At 39.7% G+C, this 25,250-nt stretch overlaps 1 protein-coding gene across 1 annotated transcript; it reads right to left on the reverse strand.

The window, feature by feature from the left end:
• Positions 1-48: 48 nt before the first annotated feature.
• On the reverse strand, positions 49-15,180 carry CLUL1 (clusterin like 1). Its single transcript, XM_077184702.1, has 8 exons — positions 15,078-15,180; positions 13,577-13,725; positions 11,743-11,910; positions 9,299-9,749; positions 7,925-8,062; positions 3,822-4,036; positions 2,545-2,715; positions 49-766 (listed from the first exon to the last, which is right to left on the reverse strand). The coding sequence occupies exons 1-7, from the start codon at positions 15,178-15,180 to the stop codon at positions 2,548-2,550; spliced, it is 1,392 nt and encodes a 463-aa protein (XP_077040817.1). The 3' UTR covers positions 49-766; positions 2,545-2,547.
• Between the last annotated feature and the right edge of the window lie 10,070 nt (positions 15,181-25,250).

Raw genomic sequence — 25,250 nt, forward strand, 5'->3', positions numbered from 1 at the left:
TACCTGTGTGCCAAAAATGGTTATAAACACTTTGCATGGCAAATGATACCAAATCACCTAGAGCTCTTACTTAACCTTTATTATAATTTACAAATACCATTGAAAGCTGATGTGTATAATTTAGGGAGAAACAAGCTTCTTTACTGATAAAGGCTTTTAATTAATTAAGAAATAAACTCCAGAGGCAGACTACTGTTTGTAAGAAATGCCAAAGGCAGAAGACTTACTCATTAGTGCATATTCAGATAAGTAATTTAATGTACACAATAAGCATCAAAAGCAACTGGAAGAAAAATTGAATATTTTCATTGCAAAATAATATGCTACATGCAGATGGAAATCTGGTTGATTCAGACTTAGCTGAATGTGCAACATCTGTAGGGATCAGTCTTGAAAAGGCTTGAGAATGTGCTTGAATGTAAGTATACAAATAGAAATTACTTACATGCTTACAGTTGATTATGTCCTTAAATCTTTGCATAACCAGAGCCATAGCTTGTTATCAAAGATTACCTTACTGACAACATAAATAACATTTTATTTATATAAACTAATATTGAAATAGATTTGGTTTTGGGTTTGAGTTTAAAGATTTCTACAGTCTTTGGTTGATAGCTTATATGTCACAGTATTTACTAAGCAATATTTTATTTATATGCAACTATTTTAACCATAGAAATTTAACACTTAGCTATGTTGAGCATAGGGGTAGTTCAACTAAGGAGCATACACTTTATTTCAGGAAGAAAGAATTCACACTTCTTTCCTAGGAGGAAAAAAAAAAGGAAAGATTATACATTTTGGTTTTCAATGGAGAAAAACATGTTAGAAAAGTAAGTACATGTGGAATGTACAGTGTCCTGCTATAGAAACATGCATAACATAAAAACCAGACAGAAAAACTTTTCTTTTTCTCTCCCTTTCTGTTCTTATAGATCTGTTCAGTTTTCTTTTATAGTTTTAACTCTTTTTTATCCATTACATTTTCATGTACTCTAAGGCTTGTGCAAACTGAATGGTGTGATTTTGAAATCAACACTGCTTACTTTTCCCAGGTATTAAATGGGTATACAAGATATGCCCACAGGAAAATCAGACTAAGATTCAGGCTAAAAATCATCATCAAACTACAGAAATAATTATTGCCATCATCAGGTCCTGAAGATTAGTATTCCATAATCTGAAAGAGTATTTATCATTTATATTTACAACCGCATATAAATTACGGAGAATTTTGAAGAAAAATTGTAGAGAAAGTGTTGGAGAATTTATTTCAGATGTTTATAAATATCAACATGTAATTTCACCAATGTTTACCTAAGCAAAGTACATAGTTTATTCTGTCTAAATTCTGCAGCCCACCTCAGCCTCTCTGGTGGGAGTGATTTCTTTCATCTGCTCAAAAAGTGTGCCTCTGACCTCAAAAGAATAAGCAGATTTAATACAAAATGCTGAAATCTTCTTCATCTACTTTGTTAACATTGAATGCTCTTTCCCTGAGACTTCTCTTTGCGTGCAGGTCGTGCTTCAGTTGCTCAGTTGAGGAAATCAGCTATGACCTAAAGAGAAACTATGTTCAAATCTGGTCCTTCTCAGAAGATCTCAGGACACTGCAGTGATTTGCCTGAAAGTCTCATGTGTTTTGTGGCTCAGTTCCCCTGGAAGAGACAACTCTGAGAGTCAGAGGCCACTAAAGCTGTGCATCCCAGAGTCCCCTTGGAAGGGAAACACAGGGAAGAGTGGTTTACAAGTTTCACAGTAGTGTGATGCCACCTAAAGCCATTCCATTTTTCCTGGAAAGTCCCTGTGGGATTAGAGAATATGAAGCATTTGTCCTCCCTGCCTCTCTGCCTGGTTCTTCCTTCCTCTTCTTGAAATGTCTTAAACAAAGAGAGAGACTTCTTGTGTGTCCTTTTTGCAAAAATGGTTGAAGCCCATGAAGCAGGATCATCTTTTCATGTGCATGATCTTGCAAGTTGAACTGCAGCCTCTGTTAATAAACACTGCTAATCTGAGCAGCGTGCTGCTAATGCAGAATGTTATGGCAAGACAGCTCTTCCAAGTCCTGGTGATGATTCTCACTTTGCCCTCCTTTATCATCAAAAATAATATGAGCATGCTCTCAAACACTACTGAAAATTAAAAAACATAATGAATAGTGGTAATTCCAGTCCATTCATGATGAATGAACACAAAGACATGGTTTTCAATGCCAAGACACTGGACTGTGGTTGTGAGGCAATTCTTTTGTGAAGAAATATTTATCATCACATTACCTCATCCCAGCTGTTACTTAAAGATTGGGGGTTTCACAGATATATAAGTCAAATCATTTAATATCATCGTGTCTGTGTCTTGCAGGCAAGAACATTGAGTGTTTGTTTGTGTTTTCCATAATGCTTGTGTTTTTCTCAATGTGTCCTTTCTGAGAAGGCAGTCTTGTATATACCATGAATGAATCTTGTTCCAACTAAAGTTTATTGCAATGTAAACACCTCTTATGAAGAAGTGTGTTCTCTGTGAAAGCAGAAAGAATGAACTTACCGCTTAAAAATTCTGCTTATACAATTGGAGTGCTTTCCCAGCTATGTATTCGATGAACTCAGGACTCTTGGGATCTAAGTTGGGAGGAACTTTGATGGTGAAAGTAGGTGAAGTCAGAACATTCACATCTACCACAGTTTCATCTTTACTGGAGGGATCCCCAGGTACCACCTAGAAGAGATCAGTGCTTTAGACACCACAAACTGCTGTGTGCTTTCAGTTTTGTTTATACCTGCTGTGCCCACTCTCTTTAACAGGGGAAAATTAAATAGGGCAATATTTTAGACTTGCCTACTTTCTTTAAATTGCTTTCTTCTGAAAAGACAGTGGGTGTCTGAATTTATGTAGGTGGTGGAAAGAGCTGACATGGCACTGCCAAGACCATATTAAAGAACTGCATGTTAATATTTATATCATGAGCTACATCTATAAAGAGCTTCTGTTCTCCTAATGAAAACTTCTGAGCTGTCCCACTAAGTTCAATACAACATTTGTGTGATTGAATTTATTCATTCCTGTGTGTTTTTCTAAATCAGACTTAGTTCTGTAGCTTTATTTTCCGAGAACAGATATCTCAGACTCAGTTGGGAAAATGTGCCTGTCTCCTGTTCCTATTTTGTGCTTTTTTTTTGGTGGATTGTACCATCATTTTGCATAAATTTCTGGTAGTAATAGTAGTAATTCACTATATATGAGTAGATTTCTGAGTTAGAAGAGAGAAAAAGATATGTCCCTTGCCCAGGAAAATGGATTGAATTTACTTTGGATGTATCTTTGTGTATGAGACACAATTAATCATTATGTATTTATTTGAAATATTGACAAATGCTGTCAAGCGTGTGCAGCTTCCACTGCAAAAATCTGTATAACACTTGCCTTCTTTGAACTTTGGAATATGTAGGTACAGACACAGACAGCTAGACATTCATCGATCTCATGTGGATGTGTCAGTGACCGGTGCAGTGCAGTTTATCTGTGAAGGTAATCTGAGGCCAGTGAAAGATGCTAGTGTCAATTTACTCTTACAGACAGTGATTCAGGTTAGCCTGTCAGCCATCCATCATACTAAAAGGATTTAGAGGAAAATAGTTTCTAATCTCAGGAGTTTCAGCTCATTGAAGGATTACCAAGCACATACAAATTCAAGATGAGTAGGAAAGTCATGTTGTAAAGCCAAACATTACACATGTATCAACATCCACAGCCCTCAGGAACATAAACATGAGCAAAATGCAGTTTAAAGGCAGCAATAGCTCCCTCCAGAAGACAACCCTTACCTTTACTACGTTGAAAATGTTTTCTGGTCCAATGGTCATGTTGGATAACTCAGACACCCACCCAAACCTTTCTTTCATTTTGTTCAGCAAGTAGGAAGTGTCCTCCGTGTGATGCCGAACCACCTGGAGAATCTGCTCGTACTGCTCCCCTGAGAGATTAACCAGCTTAAAGGCTTCATCAAACTTTATGTGCAGCTCAGGAACGTTTGGGCAATCTGTTAGAAAAGACAGTGTTATGTCTTGTTCTTCGTCTTTTCTGTCTGATGAAATGAAAACTGTAAAAAAAGCCTAGGGAGGGGGCGTGGTTTGGATGGGCCTTTAAATAATGCTGAAAAAAAAGGAGAATAATTTTTGCTTACTGATTATGGTAGATTTAGTTTAGACTCACTGACTAAATGAATGCATTATGCCATTTGTTGTATTAAAGTCATTTAGCAAGTTTATATCATATAATACATAAGGTTTATATAATATTTCATGACAATAGGTTTTTTGTTAATGCTAAATAAGATCTGGTAAATTTTACATATAGCAACTTCATAGTCGTCTTATACGTTATGGGTTCTTTTATTGGCTCACATTCCATTATGAATCTATCCCAGGTATATAGACTGCAAGTCAGGGGCTGAGGGAGCAAAGTTCCTTCGACTGTAAGAGAAGGTCAAGTCCACATGAGGAACCTTAACCTATCTAAGTCTGTGGGACCTGATGAGTCCAGAGGGAATTGGTTGATGTAGCCACTCTCCATGATATTTGAAAAGTCATGGAAGAGCAGTGAAGTCTCTGGTGACTAGGAAAATGGAAATATTTCACTGATTTTTTGAAAAAGGGTTGTAAGAAGGACCCTGAGGACTACCACTCCATCAGCCTCACTCTGTGCCTGAAAAGATTGTGGAGCAGATCCTCAAGAAGCTCTGCTAAGGCACATGGACGATAGGGAGGTGATTCGGAACAGCCAGCAGAGCTTCACCAAGGGCAAGTCCTGCCTGACAAATCAGTGGCTTCCTATGATGGAAGATGAACAGATTGAGAGCAGCCCTGCCAAGAAAGACTTCGGGGGGTGCTGGTGGATGAGAAGCTGGATATGAACTGGCCATGTGTGCTCACAGCCCAGAAAGCCAAACACATCCTGGGCTGCATCAAAAGAATCACGGTCAGCGGGTTGAGGGAGGTGATTTTGCCCCCCTTCTCTTCTCTCATAAGACCCCTGAAGTTCTTCATCCAGGTGTGGATCCCTGTATTGGTTTGGCACAGCCTGGTTTTAGGTAGCAGGGGGGCCACAAAGATGGCTCCTGTGAGAAGGTGCTGGAAGCTTCCCACCATGTCTGGCAGATCCAGAGTTGATGGCTCTGAAGATGGCCATAACTGGGCCAACAAGAGAGGTTGTTAATGCCTCTGTGATGACATATTTAAGAAGAAAATAAAAACAAAGTCATGGGATTTTCCTTCTAGTCAGAGAACAGGAGGAGGTGAGAACATGTGAAGGAAACAACATGGAGACACCCAGGTCGGTGGAGAAGGAGGGGGAGGAGGTGCTCCAGGCGCTGGAACTGAGATTCCTTTGCAGGCTGTGGTGAGACCAAGGTAAGCAGCTGTGTCCCTGCAGCCTTGGGGATCCATGGGGGATGCAGAGATCCTCCCACAGCCCATGGGGATTCACAGGGATGCAGAGATCCACCCACAGCCCATGGGGATCCATGGGGGATGCAGAGACCCATCCTCAGCCCATGGGGATCCACAGGGGATACAGAGATCCACCCACAGCCCATGGGGATCCATGGGGGAAGCAGAGACCCATCCTCAGCCCATGGGGATCCACAGGGATGCAGAGATCCATCCACAGCCCATGGGGATCCATGGGGGATGCAGGGATCCACCCACAGCCCATGGGGATCCATGGGGGATGCAGGGATCCACCCAGAGCCCATGGCGGAGGTGCCCATGCTGGAGCAGGTGGATGCCTGGAGGAGGCTGTGATCCAGTGGGAGACCTGGTGGAGAGAGAAGGCCCCTGCTCCCAGGCTGGAGCAGCCTGTCCTTGGAGGACTGCACCCTGTGGGAAGAGAGCCATGCCACAGCAGTTTTGGGAGGATTGTCTGCCCATGGGAGGAGTTTCCATTGCAGCAGGTGCAGTATGGCTGCTGCTCATGAGAGTGGACCCACACTGGAGAAGTTAATGGAGAACTGTCTGCCATGGGAGGGACTCCTCTCCCAGAGAAGAAGGAAAATCTCAGTGATGAACTGGCCAAACTCCCATGGCCTGCACTGTTGGTGGAAAGGAGGGAGGGTCCGGGGGGAGAAGATGTTTTAAGGGCTTATTTTACTTCTCATTACCCTCCTCTGATTCTGTTAGTAATAAATTTCACTTTGCAACAAAATTTGAGCCTTTTTTGGCCTTTAAATATTTCTCCCAGTCCTTATCTCACTCATGAAGCCTTCATTAATTTTCTTTTTCCTCCTTTGCCCAGCCATGGCAGGAGAGGGTGAGCGAGCGACCCTCGTGGATGCCTGGCATTGGGCCATTGTCAAACCACAACAACTCCTCAGCACAGAATGACATGGACCTGTTGGAGCAAGACCAGAGGAGAGCCACGAAAACTGTTAGAGGCTGGGAGCACCTCTCCTATTTGTTAGGATAGGCTGAGAGAGCTGGGGTTATTCAGCCTGGAGAAGAGAAGACTCTGGGGACGCTTATTGTGGCCTTTGAATAAAATCTGTGACCATCAGCTACTGATGGGTGCCTGTAAGAAAGATGGGGACAAGAGGTAATGATTTTGAATTGAAAGAGGGTGGATTTAAATGATATGTAAGCAAGAAGTTCTTACAATAAGTGGGGGGAAACACTGGAACAAGTTGCCCAGAGAGCAGGTGGATGTCCCATCCCTAGAAACATTCAAGGTCAGATTGTGTGGGGCTCTGACCAACATGATCTAGATGAAGATGTCCCTGCTGATTTCTGGGGGGTTGGTCATCTAGACCAAGGTCCCTTTAACCCCAAAATTATTATATGATTCTATGATAGAGGTTATAACAAGAAAGCCTGTATTCTTGTTGAGTGTTAAGACCTAATATTTATCTTACAATAGCTAGATAGTAGACTAGCACCGTCTGCCACAAATTCAGAACTGAAGATTGCTGGTATTTTCTTTACTAAAATATGGATTTAAACAAGAAAATTTTCTATGCAATAATTTCTCTGTAAAAATTCAGTTTCTGTTCTGTCAAATTGGATTATCAAGGGGCACCTTCAAGCTGATGGTACAGTAACAAACTGGTATCTTTAATACATGGGTGTAGATAAAAAGATAAGTGGTCAGATATTCTTTTAGAAGTGTTTCATTGTTCATTAATGTTTGCCCCACTGGAAATATTCTGAAGACATTTACGTTTAAGCATTAGGTTTAATGCTTAAATGCTCTTAGATTTTAAGATCAAAATAATTCTGGAAAGACAGGTATGTTATGCTGCAGTGGGATTCCTGACTGGCAGTTCTAGGTGATCAGTCTGAAGGTATTTCAGGTGCCCGTGGATGGTGCCGACAGAGCTCTGCCATCTCCTTATATACTGACATGAAGTCCCCTTTTTGTCCTTCATGTCAGTTCTAGCTGCAGACAGGGTTCAACAAAAAGTAATTACAGGCTCTTCAGCACTTGCTTTCATTGCGAGGAGCTGAATGATACCTGAGGTTACACCTGCTTGTCAGCAGGAGAAGCGACTGTCAGGAGTTTGAGCTTCTCCTCGCTTTCTGCTCAGCACTGCTGCACCCAGGCAGGACAGACTGCTGCCTGACATCTTGCTTCTCTGCAGGATTGCAGCTCTAACGAAATACTGATATATTTTGTTACAGGCTGTGGGACGTCTCTGGATCACCAGCGGTATGTTAAGAACTGAGCTATACTGACACTCTGTGGAGACAGTGGGGAAAGCTAATTAAATCATCTGGAATGAGGAGGAATGGTTACTGTAGCCGTGGTTACAGTATAAACTCAGCGACTATGTTAAATGTTAATTCCAGTAGAAAATTAAAACCTCAAAATCTATAAACCAGTAATCAATGAATCAATGCATTACAGAAAGAAAAAAAAAAGGAAAATAGTTATTTACCATGCAAAAGATTGTCTTGACATTTCTGGCATCTCTCATGGAACTGCGGGCATCCAGAGGAGTTCTCCCGGAGCTCCCTGCACTGAAGTCTCTGGCGCCCTGACACAATTTTTGAAAACATGCCACTTCTTTCAGGATCTAGAATGAAGTCATAGTATTTTTAGACTGCTGTTAAACTTAGTGTCTTTATAAGTATGCATTCATTACCGAGACTGAGTGCTAGAATATAATTTCTTGTCCTTAATCCAAAGTATTTTGCATAAATCCCCTTCCCTACCCCTCCACTTCCCCTCCGCCCCAAAAAAAGGAAAAGGAATAAATTATTAAAAAGTAGAAGTCAAGAGAAGATTCAAATAATATTTTCTTTCAGGGAATTCATGCTTTAGTATATTCCTTTATAATGACTTAGGAGTGTATTCCTCAGACATAACCAAAAATTGCTAATACTATTACACATTATTTCTACAACATGTGAGTTCTGGTAAGATCTTTTTGACCCTTAGAAGTCAAGATGTTTCATAATCACATACAGTTACATGAGAACACAGTACCAAGACTATTTCTGAGGTAGCAGGGCTTATGATATAGAGAAAAATTTAAAAACACTGTTCAAGAGTCACTTAACTTTGTATTTCCTGATGATCATGTAATGTTTATGTCACCTGCCACTCAGAGTTATGGCATGTGCACACTGTGATTTCCCTGTAGACAAGGAGCAGCATGTATTTGTCCTGTTTGCAATTGTCAAATATGAGGCTTATTTGTATTCTAAAAGTCAGCCATGGTCCTTTTCCTTCACTGAGTGTCATCACCAATGGTATGCCCAGGATTTTCTGGTCACTGGAAAACCTGATGGCTGGTCTTTGATTAGCTGGTATTTGATTGTCAGATCACATTGCTGCTGTAGCCTAAAACAGCACTTGCATCTGTCAAGCTGAAGTTAGCATCATCTGGTAAGGGCAGGGGCCTTGACATCTCACAGAATTACCCTAATTTTTTAGAATTGGTGACCATGTCAATAAGAGATTATACAAATCATATCTTGACAAATGCTGAGATTAAATCTGTCAGTCAGCCTTATGAAAACCTGCATCCACCCTGAATTTAAGTGCTCCTGAGGAGCTCCTGCTAATGCTTTGAGAATTGCCATGAAAATCAGGCTGCATAGGACCCCTAAGTCCCCCTGCAACATTTCTCTGAGATTTCTAGGTGACTTCTATTTGTTCATTTATCTGATAGCTATCCTTGACCCATAGCCTCCAGAGTTTCCTTATGTATCTCACACTCATACTGGAAACTGCATGATTCGCTGTAGTTTAGCCATCCCAAGGGAGTTGATGTCATTGACAGTGCAGTCAATTTTCATCTTCTAACACTTGCCTTTGATTTGTTCTGGCACATCTCTTCTGTAATCTCTGTATTCATCAAACACGTCGGTGATCACCTCGCTGACACCTTCGAACACTGTCCTACTGAAATCAAAAACTGTCTGTAAGAAGCCGGGCATGCCCCAGCCTCTCTGGGAGCCTTCAGTTCTGGTGGCGACCTCAGGTAAAGCTGGCATACTGGGGGACTCATTCAGCTCCAGGTCAGACATGAAATAAGTCTGAAAAGACTGGTCAAATTCTTTTTGCATGTGCTTGAAAAAAATGAAACTTCTGTCAAATATTGAGCCCACATCGGATAATAGCTGGCTAAATAAATCTTCCATCTTTACTAGCTGGGTATCCTCTTTCTCAGGCTTTTCATTAGTCTGGATGTCTTTTCCTTGCTCCTCATGAAAAGTAAATATGAGTGGAGGTATTTTCCTCAAAAAATCTTCAACCTGTGTATAAGAAGGAGAGAGATCAGGAGGCAGACAAGTTATCAATTTCTCATCTCTCAGGTAAGTGTCTCTAATTTTTGTCTTTCAAATACTCAAAGAAACAATGCCCTCTTAATACCTGCCAACACAGCATATTCTCTGAAATAATTTAAGACACTAGAACCCAAAGAGGAGAAATGTGTATCATTAGTTCCAAATCAGATCTGGAGTAAAAATCCTGCCAGTTGCCCTTTAATCTGTGGGGGCTCAAAGTTATTGTCAGCATTTGAGTTTCTTCCAACAGACAGCTTGGACTTTATGTTGTAAAGATGTGAGATGCATTTCTGTCTGCTTATGTGCAGTGTAGCGAGCAGAAGGTGATTGTTCTCACCTTGATTTGTAAAAAGCCTGCCCTGTCTCACCCCCGGGCAAATCCTCATGTCCTTGTGTGGATGGAAACCAGCAAAATCAATAAAGCAGTGGCTCTGAGTCCATGGTTTTATCATGTAAGAGGCCAGGTGTCAATTCTGCTATCACAGAGTTCCAGTTCCTGGGTCTCGGCCACTGGTTCCCTGCTCCCCACTCTGATGCACTACTTTGGCCTGAGCCAATGGAATGGCTTTTTGAGCTACACTCCATGGCATTAGAAAATGGGGAAGGGTTAAGAAGCACCTTGCTAAAACACACATATATGGATATAGATAGATATCTATAGACAGTTATGCATATAGATAAAGACAGTTAAATGTATTAATTTAAAAAAAACCCCAAAAACAAAAAACAAATAATCAGCTTGATCTGACCACTAGTGCAGCTTAGAGGGTAGGTGAAGTGTGAAACAGCACTGCAGGAGCAAGCAGCCTAAGCCAGTATTGCTCCTGCTGTCTGTGTGTCCTCAGCTACAGCTATCATCTTTTCTTTTCTTTTCTTTCTTTTCTTTTTTTTTTTTTTTTAATAACTTTGGTCATAACACAGCTCTTACTTTGAATGCTTCAAGTAAACCAAATAACTGATGGGGGACATTACCAAGAGGGTCACAGATGAGGACAATGCAGTATATAACTTTTACTGCAGTAATTGCAGCATCTACAGACTCTTAAAAATCCAAAACATTTATATGAGTTACCCATGAGTGATACCTAAAAAGCTAAAAGTATCACAAATAGTTTTAAATTTAATATCTCCCACACTTTAACCTGAATTATTTTTAAAATTTGCACAAATATTAAACATCTGTGCTCTAAACCCTGCCTGAAACACCACATTTAATGTTTAAGTAATTGTATTTTTCAGTGCATGGAAGGAGTGAAAGCTAGAGAATCTGGCTGACATTTTAGTAGCAGCAATTACAGTTTTGCTTCAGAAGTTTGTTGCACTTAAAGCGTATGCCCAAACAAAGAAATGTGATTACAATTGTTAAATTTTGTAGTAATAAAGGGCCCAGACAGGAAACCAGATTTTCTTTCTAGTAGAATTAGGGGAATCTCCTTTGCTGACAGATTCCTTTATTATAAGAAGTTAAGCATTTTAAAGTTTTGTTTGTTACTTAAGGAATTTATTTAAGATAAATATAGGAAAGAATGATGTAATAATTAGGTGATTTTTTTCCCCCATATAATTTTGCTAACTACATCTACACTTTTAACTTTGCTGATTTTCAGACAGACCATAAAGAATCTTTGTGATATTTTTCACAAACAGTTATCGAGCATCTTAGTGCAAGTCCCACTGTGAGAGAAAACATTTTATATCTGGAATGAGTCTGTTGGAGCCAGGGGAGTCATCAGTTTCCATGGAATCTTGCCAGGGTGCAACTGAACTCATTTTGGCTCAGCATTCTATGACCATAATCACATGTAATCTCTACCATATAACTTCATATTTCCAGACTCTCCAAATGAAATTAATTTTAGTAAGCTGATATAACTGGCAGACCTAAGTATTGAGAAAATAAGATGTGCTGTCTCTTTGGGTGAACTCAAGAGTGTTCTCCAGATGCAAAGTTTCCTCCTACCTTTCTCTTAAAGGTTGACACACCATGTTTGCAAGTTGTATAATATCTCATGCAGGTACTTTCTAAACATGATTCACATTCATCCCATAGATTTTTCAAGGATACTTGACATTGTCTTTCCTCTTCTTCCAGTCTTGCCTTTACTTCATCCATGAGTCGCAAGGCTTGCTAAGTAAGGAAAAAGATTCAGTTGAGGGCAATTTTCAGATTAGCATTCTAAGTACCTGACCCAGTGTTCATCACTCATTTTGCCTATTTATGGCTCCTATTTTGCTAATCCCTAACCACTAGACTAGGTTGCCTTCTCAGCTGCAATCACATATGGAGGGAACTGAAAATTGAAAACCTTTTCTTTATAGGATTTTTCTGATGTTGTTCTCTCAGGGGACACAGCCTACAGAAACAAATGGATCACTACAGACTACCAGGATTTTTGATGTTAAGAAAAAACTCACACATCATTCTGTGTAAGAATTCAGCCTCCCCCATGGTCATGTGTTCAACTCGTGTTATTTTTGCTCCATATCATCTGAAGAGTATTCATCTGTCCCACAAATAGTCCTTTTCTGTTGCCTTTCTCTACCTTTAAGGGATTGATATTTCATGAGGGTAGGTCCTTGCCATAAAGTCTGTCTAATGCAGAAATACATAAAAGTGTAGCATCTCTGCTGTTTGTGAGTGTACTAATCAAAAGGCTGTAGTAAGTGGATTTTTTCCTGCTCTTGTGGAAGTGTGAGGCACTCCTTCCATACTGAAGGGCAACAAGATGCATTTCACAATGCTGTTTCTATTTGCTTCATCAGTTAGGGCATGAAGCTGAGCAGATCAGAAGCAGCATTTTTGGAATAGACTTGACAATGGAAAGCGAAAATTTCTTTCTATTCAAAATTAATAAAGTGGATTACACATAATTTTCTCTCTCCAGTTGCAACATATTTCAATAGTTTTTGTTTCCAAACAATGTTCCAAGTTATCTCTAAGTATGACAGAAACCTTTTAATTGATGGGGCTTATTCCTTTTTGTCAGCATTCCAATAGGGAAGAGACTCACATTAAAGAAAACTTCCGTCAGAATGTGCTTGACGGAGAAAATAACGGCAGTTTTCATAATCTATGTTCAGTTATTTTCTGATCTTTCTAATACATTTATTCAGTGTTTTATGAACTCTCACTGTGGATTTGAGTCCTGTGTAAATGAAATCATCCAGTAAGATCTAACAAAAGTGTTGACTGTGGGAGTGCACTGGTGTTCCTTAAGATGTCAGAAAGCTATCAGGTACTTTTTCAGTTTAACTACCAGATGTTGGGCCAGGAGGGAATTTTCCTTCAACTTTGTTGAAACAAAGTTAGGATATTTATATTTTTTTAAATATAGAGTAAACTTCTATTTCTTCAGATCATCTGAGCACATGGCTCTGAGCCTAGGCATTTCACTAAGACATTGGAAATTTCCCTGATTCACTGTACTTTCTTTAGAGCACATTATCATTTGTGGCTTTGATACTCTCCTGCAGGTCTGAAGTTTGCAAAGCAAGCTGGAGAACCTCTTGTGGCCCCAGGAGTATAGAGACATGGAGGGCAGAGCTGCTGGACCTTCTGCACAGAACACTGTTCTACAGTGGCCTGCAGTTGCCTTGGTGTGAATTCAGTGAAGAAGGGGTTTTTAGAAACAAGCAGTATGTGCAATTTTCCTCTGAGACAAAGGGGCAAAAGCAGATTGTGCCTCAATCCTGTGACTGCATGAAAAGATATACACTGCTTGTTTTGTACATAGAGTTTGGTTTACATTCTTCCCAGAATAAACATAAAACCCCCACAAATGCATTTATGTTACCTGTTTTTCTTCACTGCTCTTCTTCAAGGTTTTCATCAGATCTATGTGCTTATCTTCATTTCTTTCCATCATAATTTTCATCTGCTTAATACCAATCAAAGCTTTCTTTACCTCTTCATCTACATACTTCTCTCCAACTTCAGATAATTCTAAAAAAAGCCAAATTATACAGTGACTTAATCAGATTTTAACACTATTGCAAATTGTCATGCACTGATGATGGAGAATGAAATAGCTCTGTGTTTCCCTACAGTGGCAGAGCCAAATCTGAGATAGCGAATGCTGGGTGACGCTGAGCCAAGACAATTTCCATCAGAGAAGAATCTGGCCCAGAGCTTTTGCAAGGATCAGCTGTATGTAACTCAAAAGATATATTCAACTGTCCCACTGCTGAATACTGAATCCCAGAACAATTGGGGCTGGTACCTTTGGAGATCATTGAGTCTGCCCCCCTCCCCTCACTCAAAGCATGGTCAACTGCATCAGGTAGCACAGGACATCGCCCTGGGTTTTGAATATCTCCAAGGATCAGTCATCAGTTTTCTAACAACATAACCTGTATATTTATCTTTGATTTTGTAGAAGCCTGTGACAGCTTCCCTCTACATTTTCAAATTTAGAATACAAATGCCTTCAACCTGTTTCATAAAAATACAATTCCTAGACTTCCTGTGAAGTAATGAGCATAGAGTTTTGGTGAAAACCTCGGCTGGCCCATGTGTTGCACCTTGAAGCTCTGCATGATTGCCTGTCTCTATTTGTATCTATATTTGTTTTCTTTATAGAAATACCCTGACTATCACTGAAACTATAGAAAACAAGCAAAACCATATCACCTTGAGACTGCCAAAAACACATTGATCACTTCTTCCTTTATATCTTTCTTCCTCACCCCTAACTTTTTGTTTGTTTATTACAGAAATCCTGTCAACATAGACTGAAGCATAGGACTGTTTAATGGCTGATCCTGTTTCTCTCCATAAAATAAAGCCATGCTTAGAAGTGTGTGTGTGTGTGTGTGTGTGTGTGTGTGTGTATGTGTGTGTGCAGAATAGCTGCTATTTTCTAAATTAAGTCTTTTTTTTTCAGTTGTTTGTAAAAACCACCTTTTTCAGTGCAGTATGTAACTGTAGAGGAAATATTTTCAAAGATTACTTGAACAAACAAAATAGTTCAAAATCTGTTGAACTGAATTTTGGGTTTGGTTTCTATTCTGATGATCTACAAGGAACCAAATAACCTATAAAAATCCTGTAAATACTTTTTTCTTTTGGCAGGTGATGCTTATCTGTTAATCCCTTTGCTTTCTCATTCTGCTTGTTCTTATCTTCCTATTCTATGCGTGTAGGCATGCAATTGACTTTATTCTGGTTTCTAAGCTCAACACATGCAAGTGGAACCTGTTGATGGCAGTGAGTGTGGAAGTCAAGATGCCCTACCCAGCTGGAGACCCCTGGGCCCGGGGCCTTCCAGCCCACCCTGGCAGGAAAAGCTTACGTACGCTTGAGGTTGTCCCGGAGATTCATCTCCTCCTGCTTCGTCGGTGCGCACTGGTGGCCACTCAGACACAGCACATGGATCAGAAATACCCAGGAGGACTTCATGTTCTTTCTGTTCAAGGAAAAGTTCGCTGCAGTTACGTGTAAACATTGTCAGGAAGCTCAGATGTCTAGGTATACTCAGTAATATAAATGCTAACTATCATACTACGTATCTCACAAGATCCCGTTAATTTTGTCTCTAACAATGGTTTCTGATATGTATAGCATACGTCTAGGTGCTACTCTTGGTGAAAATACACGAGTGAGAAGCTTGACCTCCTTTGTAATTATCTATTTAGCTTAATTAGATGAGTTCCACTGAGTTTGCAGAGTGGTTAACAGAATCAGGACATGTATATATAAAATCAAAAGCTTATGCTGTTCAGTCTGTCCCTTTTCTACTTTGTGAAACACACCAATTGCTGATCTCATATCATTTCCTTAGTTCATATTTTAAATTCATCCATGCTAAACATTATTGCCAGTTTAAAGAGGGAAGTTTCTGGAATGTTTTTCCCTTTCTTCTAAACATGCAATTCCTTTCAGTGTCCTTCAGAATAAGACTTAATACAAGAGACTCCACAATAGGTGTGCCAAAAAATCAGCAATTAGATCCATTTTGTAAACAAACAGATCAGCAAATGAAAGAAATACCTACAAAATAAGGGAAAGAAATGCCATTTGCTTTATTTCCCTCCTAAGAGCAGAGCCAAAAGGTTCATTTTTCAGAAACCATGCAACTTCACTTTATGGTTCTCATCTGATTAAGTGAACACGGTATTCAGATGCCTTGTAGTTAGCCAATATAGCCTTCTTGGAGATGCAATTATCAGCCACAAGAGCATATGTAAATTAAAAGCCTGGATTTGTTTATAGCCTGGATTTACTTCTACAGTTACTTGCATATTGTACCTTCACATTTACAGCAAAAGACCAATTAACTGCAAAGAAATACAAACACACAACCAAAGAAAAGTAAAAAAGTATATTTACCATTAATATTTTGCACCTCTTCTGCAAAATTGCTCCCTGCGTCAGGAAGGGGCTGGGCTGTGTTCTGAACTTATTTCTGGGAGTGTCAGGGATTTTGCCATGTTCTACTTATCTGATGAGAAAGGACTTAATCCTATTAACGGGACGTTTAGTAACTAGGCTGGAGGATTTTGCATGTGTGCGACTTCATGCTCATCTCTGTGGGCAAAACCACCAGGGGGAGTGTTGGGCAGAATTGCCTGATTTAATGTAATTTGGAACTGCTACTTTTCTGTAGTCAGTAGCCTGTTGTCGTGTTAGGTGTTCCATCGTCTTACTTCTTACTTTAGGAGACACCTGCAGCTTTATGTTATTAGTGAAATTGATACCATTAGTTTGGCTAAAAATAGCTTTCAACATTTAATCTCCTCAGCATGGTTTTAGCTTGCTATAAAAACCACTTCATTATGTAAAGACCTTCTTTGTACACCTTCTGAAGGTATGGGAGTTGAAAAAATATCAGGAAGCCAGATGGAGGCTAGCATATGAGCAGATCCTGGAACAAGATAAGCAATTTTTTGGCATTTTGTACATCATTGTACTTGCCAATGTTTTGAGGGGTTGCCCATTTAATGCTATTGCCTTCAGTTTCTCCATGTCTGTGAAATATGTCTGAGATCTAACTTGGACAAAGTTTTGGATACTTTGAAATGAGATATTTAAATACTAACAGGTGCTTAATATAAAATATGGACAGGTACTGTTAGCAAATCATATTCCACCTTGTGATATTCAGCAATATTACTCCCTTGTAGCCAAAGAGGAGATGGGGAGAGTGTGTGTTTTTAGCCCACAGTCTGTACCAGCAACTCTAAGACATTCTGTTCTATTTTGTTTACCTAATCATTCATAAAAACCAATTGATGATTGATGGCTAAGATCTAGCATGATTAATGCTGCTTAGGCAAGAGATTTCAGGGATTTAATTTTGAACACATTATCAGAAAGAGCGGAGAATCTACTGGCTCTAATGGGAATTGCAAGTCCCCAGTTTGCATTAAAAATTAGGGTAACTTCACTTTTTTTTTCCTGAAAATTATGGATGGAATGGAATGTGTATTTTGTTGTAATCTATATGAATTGCTGTCTCATTGAGTTTCTGCTTACTCCTTGACCAAGACTCATCACTGCCCAAAACATTTCAAGTTCTCTTCTGTGGAAGAGCCAAGCAGGCTCCCTTGCAGACCTTGCAACTGTTTGTTAAGGATCCCTGGATGTTGGGCTAGAGCATAAGGGGCTCTCCCTCTCTCTCTCCCCCTCTGAACTTCACACTCAGCTCAGGAGAGAGTGAAACTGGGAAATACATTTGCACAAAGGAAGACAATCTATGACAGACACTTGTGAAATGTGTGCTTTTAGCCTGCATGTATAATGAATTCTAACAAAGACTTTAATCTTTCATTGCAAGGGTTTCTCCAGTCATTTTTGATGGTTCTCTTTGCTAATATTCATTTACTAGCAGCATTCATTTTCTGGTCTTTCTCAATCTGACTCTGTATAGAGAAAGCTTCACGCAACCTAGATTAAAAAGGGTTGTTTCAGCACATCACTCATAGTTCACAGGAGCTTGTGAGAAAGCAGGTGGCCCCAGCCCTGGGGGAGGGAGAGCTGCACTCCTGCTCCAGGGCAAGAGGCTGGAGAATGCCTCTGGCACAGATCCCACCAGTTACTCCCAGAATTGTCTGCTTTCTGAAGGTCTCCCGGGGACTCTCTGGTCAAGCACGCACTTGCACCTTGCAAAGCCAGTCCTCAAGCTGATGCTGAGACAGAGAGTTCTGGTGTGTGTTGAGCTCCTCTTCTCAATTCAGTTGATTTTGAACATTGCAAAGTGTCTTGCATCATCTTAGTTGCTACTCCTCATACTTTATTGTAACCATTATGTAACCACATGGAAAAAGGCACTACTGTATCTATCTATTTCTTTGTACAAAACCACAAAATCCTAGTTCTTTGCTCTCATGTAATTTCATATATATCTAATGGCTGAAAGAGGAGGTGTAAGGAACCCAAGGACAAAACTGATAGAGCTAGTATGTCTGTTAAATTCAATCTTGGGCTTAAACTTAACCTTAGAAGTACACTTAAGAAACCAACACCCTGTTCCTGAAAGGCAGCTCTTAATCGTGCTTACTCTGAAAAGTTTTTCCTCTCTCATTTCTGTTTTGAATTTAATTAAACAAAAATCTCATCAATAATACCTTCAGGTCTCATGTGAAATATTCACTCTCTTTTCTTTTAACATTCTGAATCTGATTTGCAGTGACCTGTTATGGAGATCTCCATTTTTCATGTCAGCTGCCATGTTCAACAGTTTCCTCTCAATATTTTATTTTCCTCTGAATTTGAGGGCTTTGACCAGCTATAGTGTAGCATGTCATGTCATGACATTGTGATGACATTTTCAATTTATTCCACTCTTATACAAGCAGATGATACAATGCTGCTGAAATTAAGGTACTCTTCTAATACTGAATCATACTAGAGACAGCCTGAAGAAGATGTTGGGAGCTGTTGGAAGCTAATTGAAGAAAGTGTCTCTTTTCCTACCCCAACTTCCTACCCTTGTTATTCCACTACTACTCTATTTTAATTGAAATAATATTTATCAATTGAAAAAAATTGGAAAATAGCTTGAAAAGGAGTTTAAGTCAAAATAGATTTTTTTTTTGCAAGATACTGATAAATTGAAAAGTAAATAATTGTAACAAGATATATAGACATTGAGCTTGAACCAAGCTGAACTTGAGCAATGAGAATTGTAGCTGCTTTGTGGATTTTTCTTAGGTCCCGTTGGATGACGTCCACAAATGTGTAACATTTTTTCACCATGTACTGTGACTTCTCCCTTTTTCTTGATCCATTCCACCTGGCAGGATTAAGCATCAAGAAATATGTTGAAATGGAATTTCCTGTGTTGTACATCAGCTTCAGGATTTTGTTCCAGTTAGATATTTACACAATTATTTTCTGTTTGTAAGAGTTATTTCCTACTATGCTACACATTTCCTAAGCATTTCTTTCTGAGCTAGGCCAGGCATATAATGATCAGGCTGAAAATACCTGTACATATTTAAAGACTCTATGAGTCATGGAAAGTGCTACATACTGACATTAAATCTCTTGGTATTTGCATGAAATAGTCCCTAGTTCTACAAAATCTTAATTAGCTTTATTTGTAAGCACACTATTAGTTCTACTGCTTTCAATTGAAATTAAATCCTTGTGGGGGTTTGTGGTGTAATTACATGGCTAATCTAAAGCGTGCACAAAGCTTTGCTAAAAGTTGGTAAGGATTTTAAGGGTATAGAATTGAACTTTTGTGCTGTAAAAGTTTGTTTTGTTTTGTTTTGATTCTTCCCAGTGCTTCAGGAGCCCCTGAGTGGCTTCTGCTTTCTCCTGTATTTCAAAGGCTCTCAAAGGCCTCCTGAAGTTCTGTATTCAGTCTTTGAGCTATACTTGGTTACCTGAAGTTAGGAACCAAGGCTCCTCTTTATCCCAGAGGGAGAGGCATGCTCCTGAGGTGCTCTCAGTCATGCTGGAAGGCCTCAGACAGAGGAGCTGAGGCTGCATTGAGCTGAATAGCTACAGTCAATCTAAGCTGCACATCCTGCAAAAATACCAGCTCAGGCCCCCAGAGTAGCACAGCTGTGTTAGCATGACAGGATCCCAAAGTTCACAAGCCCTGAAGCTCAGAGTCAGGCTGACACAATTACTCTGTCTGGAGGAGGGTCAGGCAATGCCAGGTCAGGACGCTGCGCTGTGCTCAGCACAAACAAGAAACCAGAAAAATGCAGAAATCAGCCTGTGAAACTTAGAGCATCACACTGAGAGTTAATGTGGCTTTAGCTGGAATTATTGAGCTACAGCTTTTGGGGTCAGCAAGACCAACTTCACAAGGCTCAGCATGCTTTAAAATGCCTTTTCTGATTTCCTTTTGCTCATCTATCCATGGATGATAAGGATGATAAATCGGTGTGGAAAAAGTCTTCCACTTCACTGCTGAAATTTTTTGTTTTCCAGGCCCTTCAGGGCTTTGACACAAAGTTCTGAATACCAATCCCAGCAGTAACATGACAACTGTTGTTTCACAGGGCCATGCAAAGTTTTTTTCACACTTTATCCAGAGGCATTGCAGAAGGGTGATACCGAAGATTATGTGTGGGAAGACAAAACTGTAACAAAAACTGAATTCACCTTATGAAGCAAAAAGTTAAAACCTTAGGGCTGAATTAAAAACAATATGAAGCTGAAAGCTAAAAACTTTGCAGTTGTCTTCAGAATCTGTGCTGAGGATATCTGCTAACTATTAAACTTGGAGAAGCACTATTACTGATATTATATTATCAGCAGGAGGTATCAAAGTCAGTGCAAGGATAACAAAATGAGCTAGAAACAATTTATTAGAAAGCTATGAAGCAAACCTGCACAGCTCAGTTACACAAACAGATTTCAGGAAGCATTTAATATTAAAATTCAGAAGTTTTGAACCAGATGTTTTGCAAGGGTTTAGTTTCAAGCTTCCCTAGGAACATTAAAACAAAAACGTTTTATTGCATGCAGACATGTAATATATCGGCTTTCAGCCTGCAACTGAAAGGAACAGGGTTCCTTCTGTGTATTCATCTGGTTTGTTTAAGCATATTTTTGTCATTCAGCTTGTATCACCTAGTTAAAAGAGTGACTGATTATTGAAAACAACTCCAGAATTTATTGAAATTGGGAGGACTGAGTTACCAGTTTGTGAGGTGCAGAACAACTCCTGAAGATGGTAGCTGCCATAAACTGCTGGAAAGGGATTGGAGGCATTCGGGACAGGGCCTTGGTAATATTCAATGAAGAAACTGGAAATTGCTTTGTTGGGGAATAACCCTCTGCCTGGTAGCTTTTTCTGCTGCATTTAAAGTGGACCATGCTCCAGTGCCTATGGGACAGCAAGCCTAAAGAAGGATGTCTGAATGATCAGACCCTGTCTGATCATTGATAAAGCTTCCTTATGTAGCTGATAATCAGACACACACAGTCCCCTTGCTTGCAGTAGCACAGAAGTGGATTCCAGCAAAGCTGGAATGCTGCCTCAAGCTGACATTTTCTCCATTTCAAATATTAAGGACAATTTCTAAGAAGACCCTTATTGCAATTACAATTAATGACCTCATGCTTCTAAAAGTTCTTCTTGATTGCCGTTGCACATGTTTTTACAGCTGTCCTTTTACATAACTGGTACTCTGCCTTGTGCATCTGCCTCAATACTCAAAGGTTTTTAAAGCACTGGGAAAAAAACCCCAATAGTTACAGAGACTTGAGAAATGGGAGGAGAATTAAAAAAAAAAAAAAAGAAAAAAAGAAAAATTGAGTTCAGACCAAATGAGAATTATGAGTGAAGTAAAAAGGCAGAAAGGAAAAGGAAGGTGAAATAGGAAAGACCATGAAATACAAAACATCAGGGGAGACACAGACAAGAATAATGTTTCCAACTGGAAGTATATGAATTCATATCCATGTCCTCTACCAACAGCCAAATCGTTATTGCACACAAAAATAATGTAGGAATCCCATGAAGACATGCATGTGGCAGAACAAGATAACTCTTGAAATCTTTTATTGCTCCTCATATTTCCTTTGGCTCTGGGATGAAGCCATTCTGGGAAAGATGGGGGTCTTGCCCACACTTCAGTACATTTTCAGGTACAGTGAAATGTAAATACCAAGAAACGAATTGTGGAATTCACCAGCCCAGATTTGTGTGTGCACAGGGAGTGTGTGCACCTCAGCTAGCAGGAAGCAACCTGATCTATAGGAAGATATCCCCCCCTACCTGTGACAGGGAGGTTCAATTAGATGATTTTTTAGGGTCCCTTCCAACCCAAAACATTCTATGATTCTATGATTCTGTGACATGTATGATACAGGTTAAAATGGGAGATTTGGATATCCTGCTGAGTATGGATTATTGCAACATCTCTCATGCATGGAAGCTGACAGGGTCTGATCATTCATACTTATGGCACAACAAATATAGAAATTATTTCAACTTGTAAAAAATCCTGTCTGCAATTTTCTAGCACAACTTGCAGTCAGCTGAGATGGCAGCTACCACATTTAAATCATCATAATCTTTCTGAAAACTTCAATCAAAGTGTTAAACTCATAAAAGATGAAGGCAAACTCCTACAGAGCACAATAATATACTTCGCATTAGGCTCTTAACACTTCAAAGTCATGCTAGATTTCCACTTAGGTTTTGGGTCAGCTACATTATAGTGTCCAGCACAGTATCACACATCCTACTTTGTGGACAGTGGTTTGTAGGGATTCCTTGTTCCTTATTCCTTATGTTTTTATTTTGTTCCTGCAGACAAAGTATGTTTTAAAAAAATCCTAGAAGATAGGCTCATTGTGAACATTTAGCACAATGTAAAAAATGCTCTCACCAAATGAAGAAATCCGTGAAATTTCACCTGCTGGAAGGATATTTGGGGTATGCAAATCTGGGGTATTGGGGTAGTACTGTATTTTAAGGAGTAATCTCATTGTATATTCTCACCACCTTGTAGTAGGGGCTTGGCCCTGAATCTTATCAACAGAACAGATACAGAAATCTTCAGAAAATAATTGAAACCATGAGCTGGGTAATACTTAATTTGCAAGCCTGACTGATCTGAAATGGCTGCTTCACAATGTTTGCAAAAGCAGACAGAACCCCTGGTCACATGCATGTAGGGCACAAGAATGGTCAGTGACTATTACTAAAAATCATCAATAATTCAGTTGCATTTGAAACACCTTAGGTGCTAGAAAACTTTCAAATGTCCATGGGACAGGTATAATTATGTTGCAAATATTATTCAGAAGTATTTTGCTATTGGTACTGGGGGACAATACCACATTATGCATTTCCATACCTGACCTCAGGAAGAAATGAACTTTCATTTCAGCCTTTGCCCTCGTGCCTCCAGTATTATATCTCATATTCCAAGAGCAGATGTTTGAAGGTCTGTTCCTCTGCCTGGGTCTTACATATTTAACTGCACACATAGACACATTTATATATTAAAACAGCAGACAACAGGTCAGATCGCTAGCTGATGTAAATAAGCAAAGCTCCCTTGTCTCTGCAGACAGCTCTGATTCATACCAGCTGAAGACCAGCGCATTTTCACTAGGTCTGGATTCAGTAAACCACACACACGCAGAGTGCAAAGCAGCCTATTGTTTGAAGGGAACCTTTCTTGTTTAGGGCACTGCTGAACAAATAAACTAGGCAGCAGAGGGAATTAGCAGGAATGAAGAGCATTACATCCTCAGAGAAAATAACATCAAGAGAAGCCCTTGGTATCCATCAGTCAGAATTCCTTCAGTGCTAGACAAAAGCTGCAATGGAAATTGCTGTGTTGTAACCTATGTGATCCCATACTGAATAATTTACTGGAAACACTGTGCTTCCAACACTGTGCAGATCAAGTAGCATGAGCAAGAAAAGAAAGTAAAGGAGAAATTAGAAAGAACTTAAATACTATTCAAGCAAAGCACTTAACCATGCATTTAACTTTTAACCTGAGAGCAGTCCCATGGAAGTCAATGGGATTACTTCTGTGCTTAAGTAAATCATGCGATTAAGTGGTCCAGTGGATCAGGATTTTAAAAATCTGCATGGCTGTTACTTAAAAATGGATACAGTACAACAGAGGAAGGAAAGGAGAAAAATCTCTTTTCCATCCTCAGTTTCAAGTGTACTGACAAAGGCATGATAAGATCTAGCACTAGGAAGTTAGAGTTGGAAAAATCCAGCCTTGAAATAAGACATTTCCTCGTCGCTGTGAGGAGAATATTGAGACAGCTTACGAGAAGGGAGTGGATTTACCCTAACACAAAGTTTTTATAATGGGGTTAAACATATTAAAAGAAGAAGAGGATTAATCCAGATTCTGAGAGTAAACTCAAGGAGTTAAAAAAAATTAAATTGCGCAGTTCCTAGAGAAGAGACACCTCCACCAGTTTATTGCAGCATGCTGGTCCACATCCGACCTCCAACCCAAAAGATTCCTAAACCACTGATTATGAGACAGATGATTTTATATTGCTCTGCTTTTTGTATCTCTTGTAATCAACTGCTGCTTTTGGAAGTACTACTTGGCTGGACGTATTTCTGATTTAACCTAGTACAACCATATTTCTTTTCAATACTGTACATACACACACATCATGAGAGGAGGATTAAGCTGGCTGGTATTTGCAGTCTTTCCTGGCCCTATAGTATGTCAGCCTGACTTGTGCTTACCCCCTTTGTTCATGAGTTTGATAGGAAACAGCATTGATTAAATTTCCTGGCACCATTTGACAATCCTGAGCTTCCTTCAGGATTTGGGAAGGAAGTGAGTACTGTGCTGCACAGTTGTCTGTGACTCAGTGGCTGTCAATGGAGCTGGAGTCATCTGGGAGCTTCTCTCCTGAGCAAGTCCCAGCAGCCAGGGTGCCACACTGCGACAGAGACACCTCCATTTCTCAGCTCCATGGCACACACTTTCTAATCTCCTAAGGCAAAAAAAAATGTTATTTCAATACTGTCATATCTGGATTAAACTTGCATATCCTGTGGTTAGCTAGAGACCAGACCAGATGACCTCACTCAGTTTTTTCTGGCTCCAAATGCTGTAAACTCTTGTCCTGGGCTAGGGCCCATCAAAGCCCATCTGAGCCCCTGGAAATACTTGTATTGACTTCACTCTGCGTGAACAAGACTTCAACTCAATGTACAGACTATGCCCGAGTCAACAGGGGTCCAAAAAGAATGTGGCTCAGCTTGCAGTAAATACGTACACCAAAATGACCACAAGCAGAGCTATTCAGAAAGGACTAGTAACAGCATCCTCACAGAAATTTAATGTGTGAAAGCTCAATTAGCTATAGATATCAGCAGGAGATAGTCTTCTCAGCTTTCTGTATGAAATGCCTGCTGAAGTTAAAAGTATTTATAGTTACTTATGGGGCAAAAATTTAGGATGGACTATAGGACCCTACAGGATTCAGCCACTGGAGAAAAGCTGTTTCACCACTGTTTGTCCATTTCCCAAAATGAAACTGACATCAGCCCACATAATTTA

Source organism: Agelaius phoeniceus, chromosome 1 (genome assembly GCF_051311805.1).
Source record: "Agelaius phoeniceus isolate bAgePho1 chromosome 1, bAgePho1.hap1, whole genome shotgun sequence".
Taxonomy (NCBI): domain Eukaryota; kingdom Metazoa; phylum Chordata; class Aves; order Passeriformes; family Icteridae; genus Agelaius; species Agelaius phoeniceus.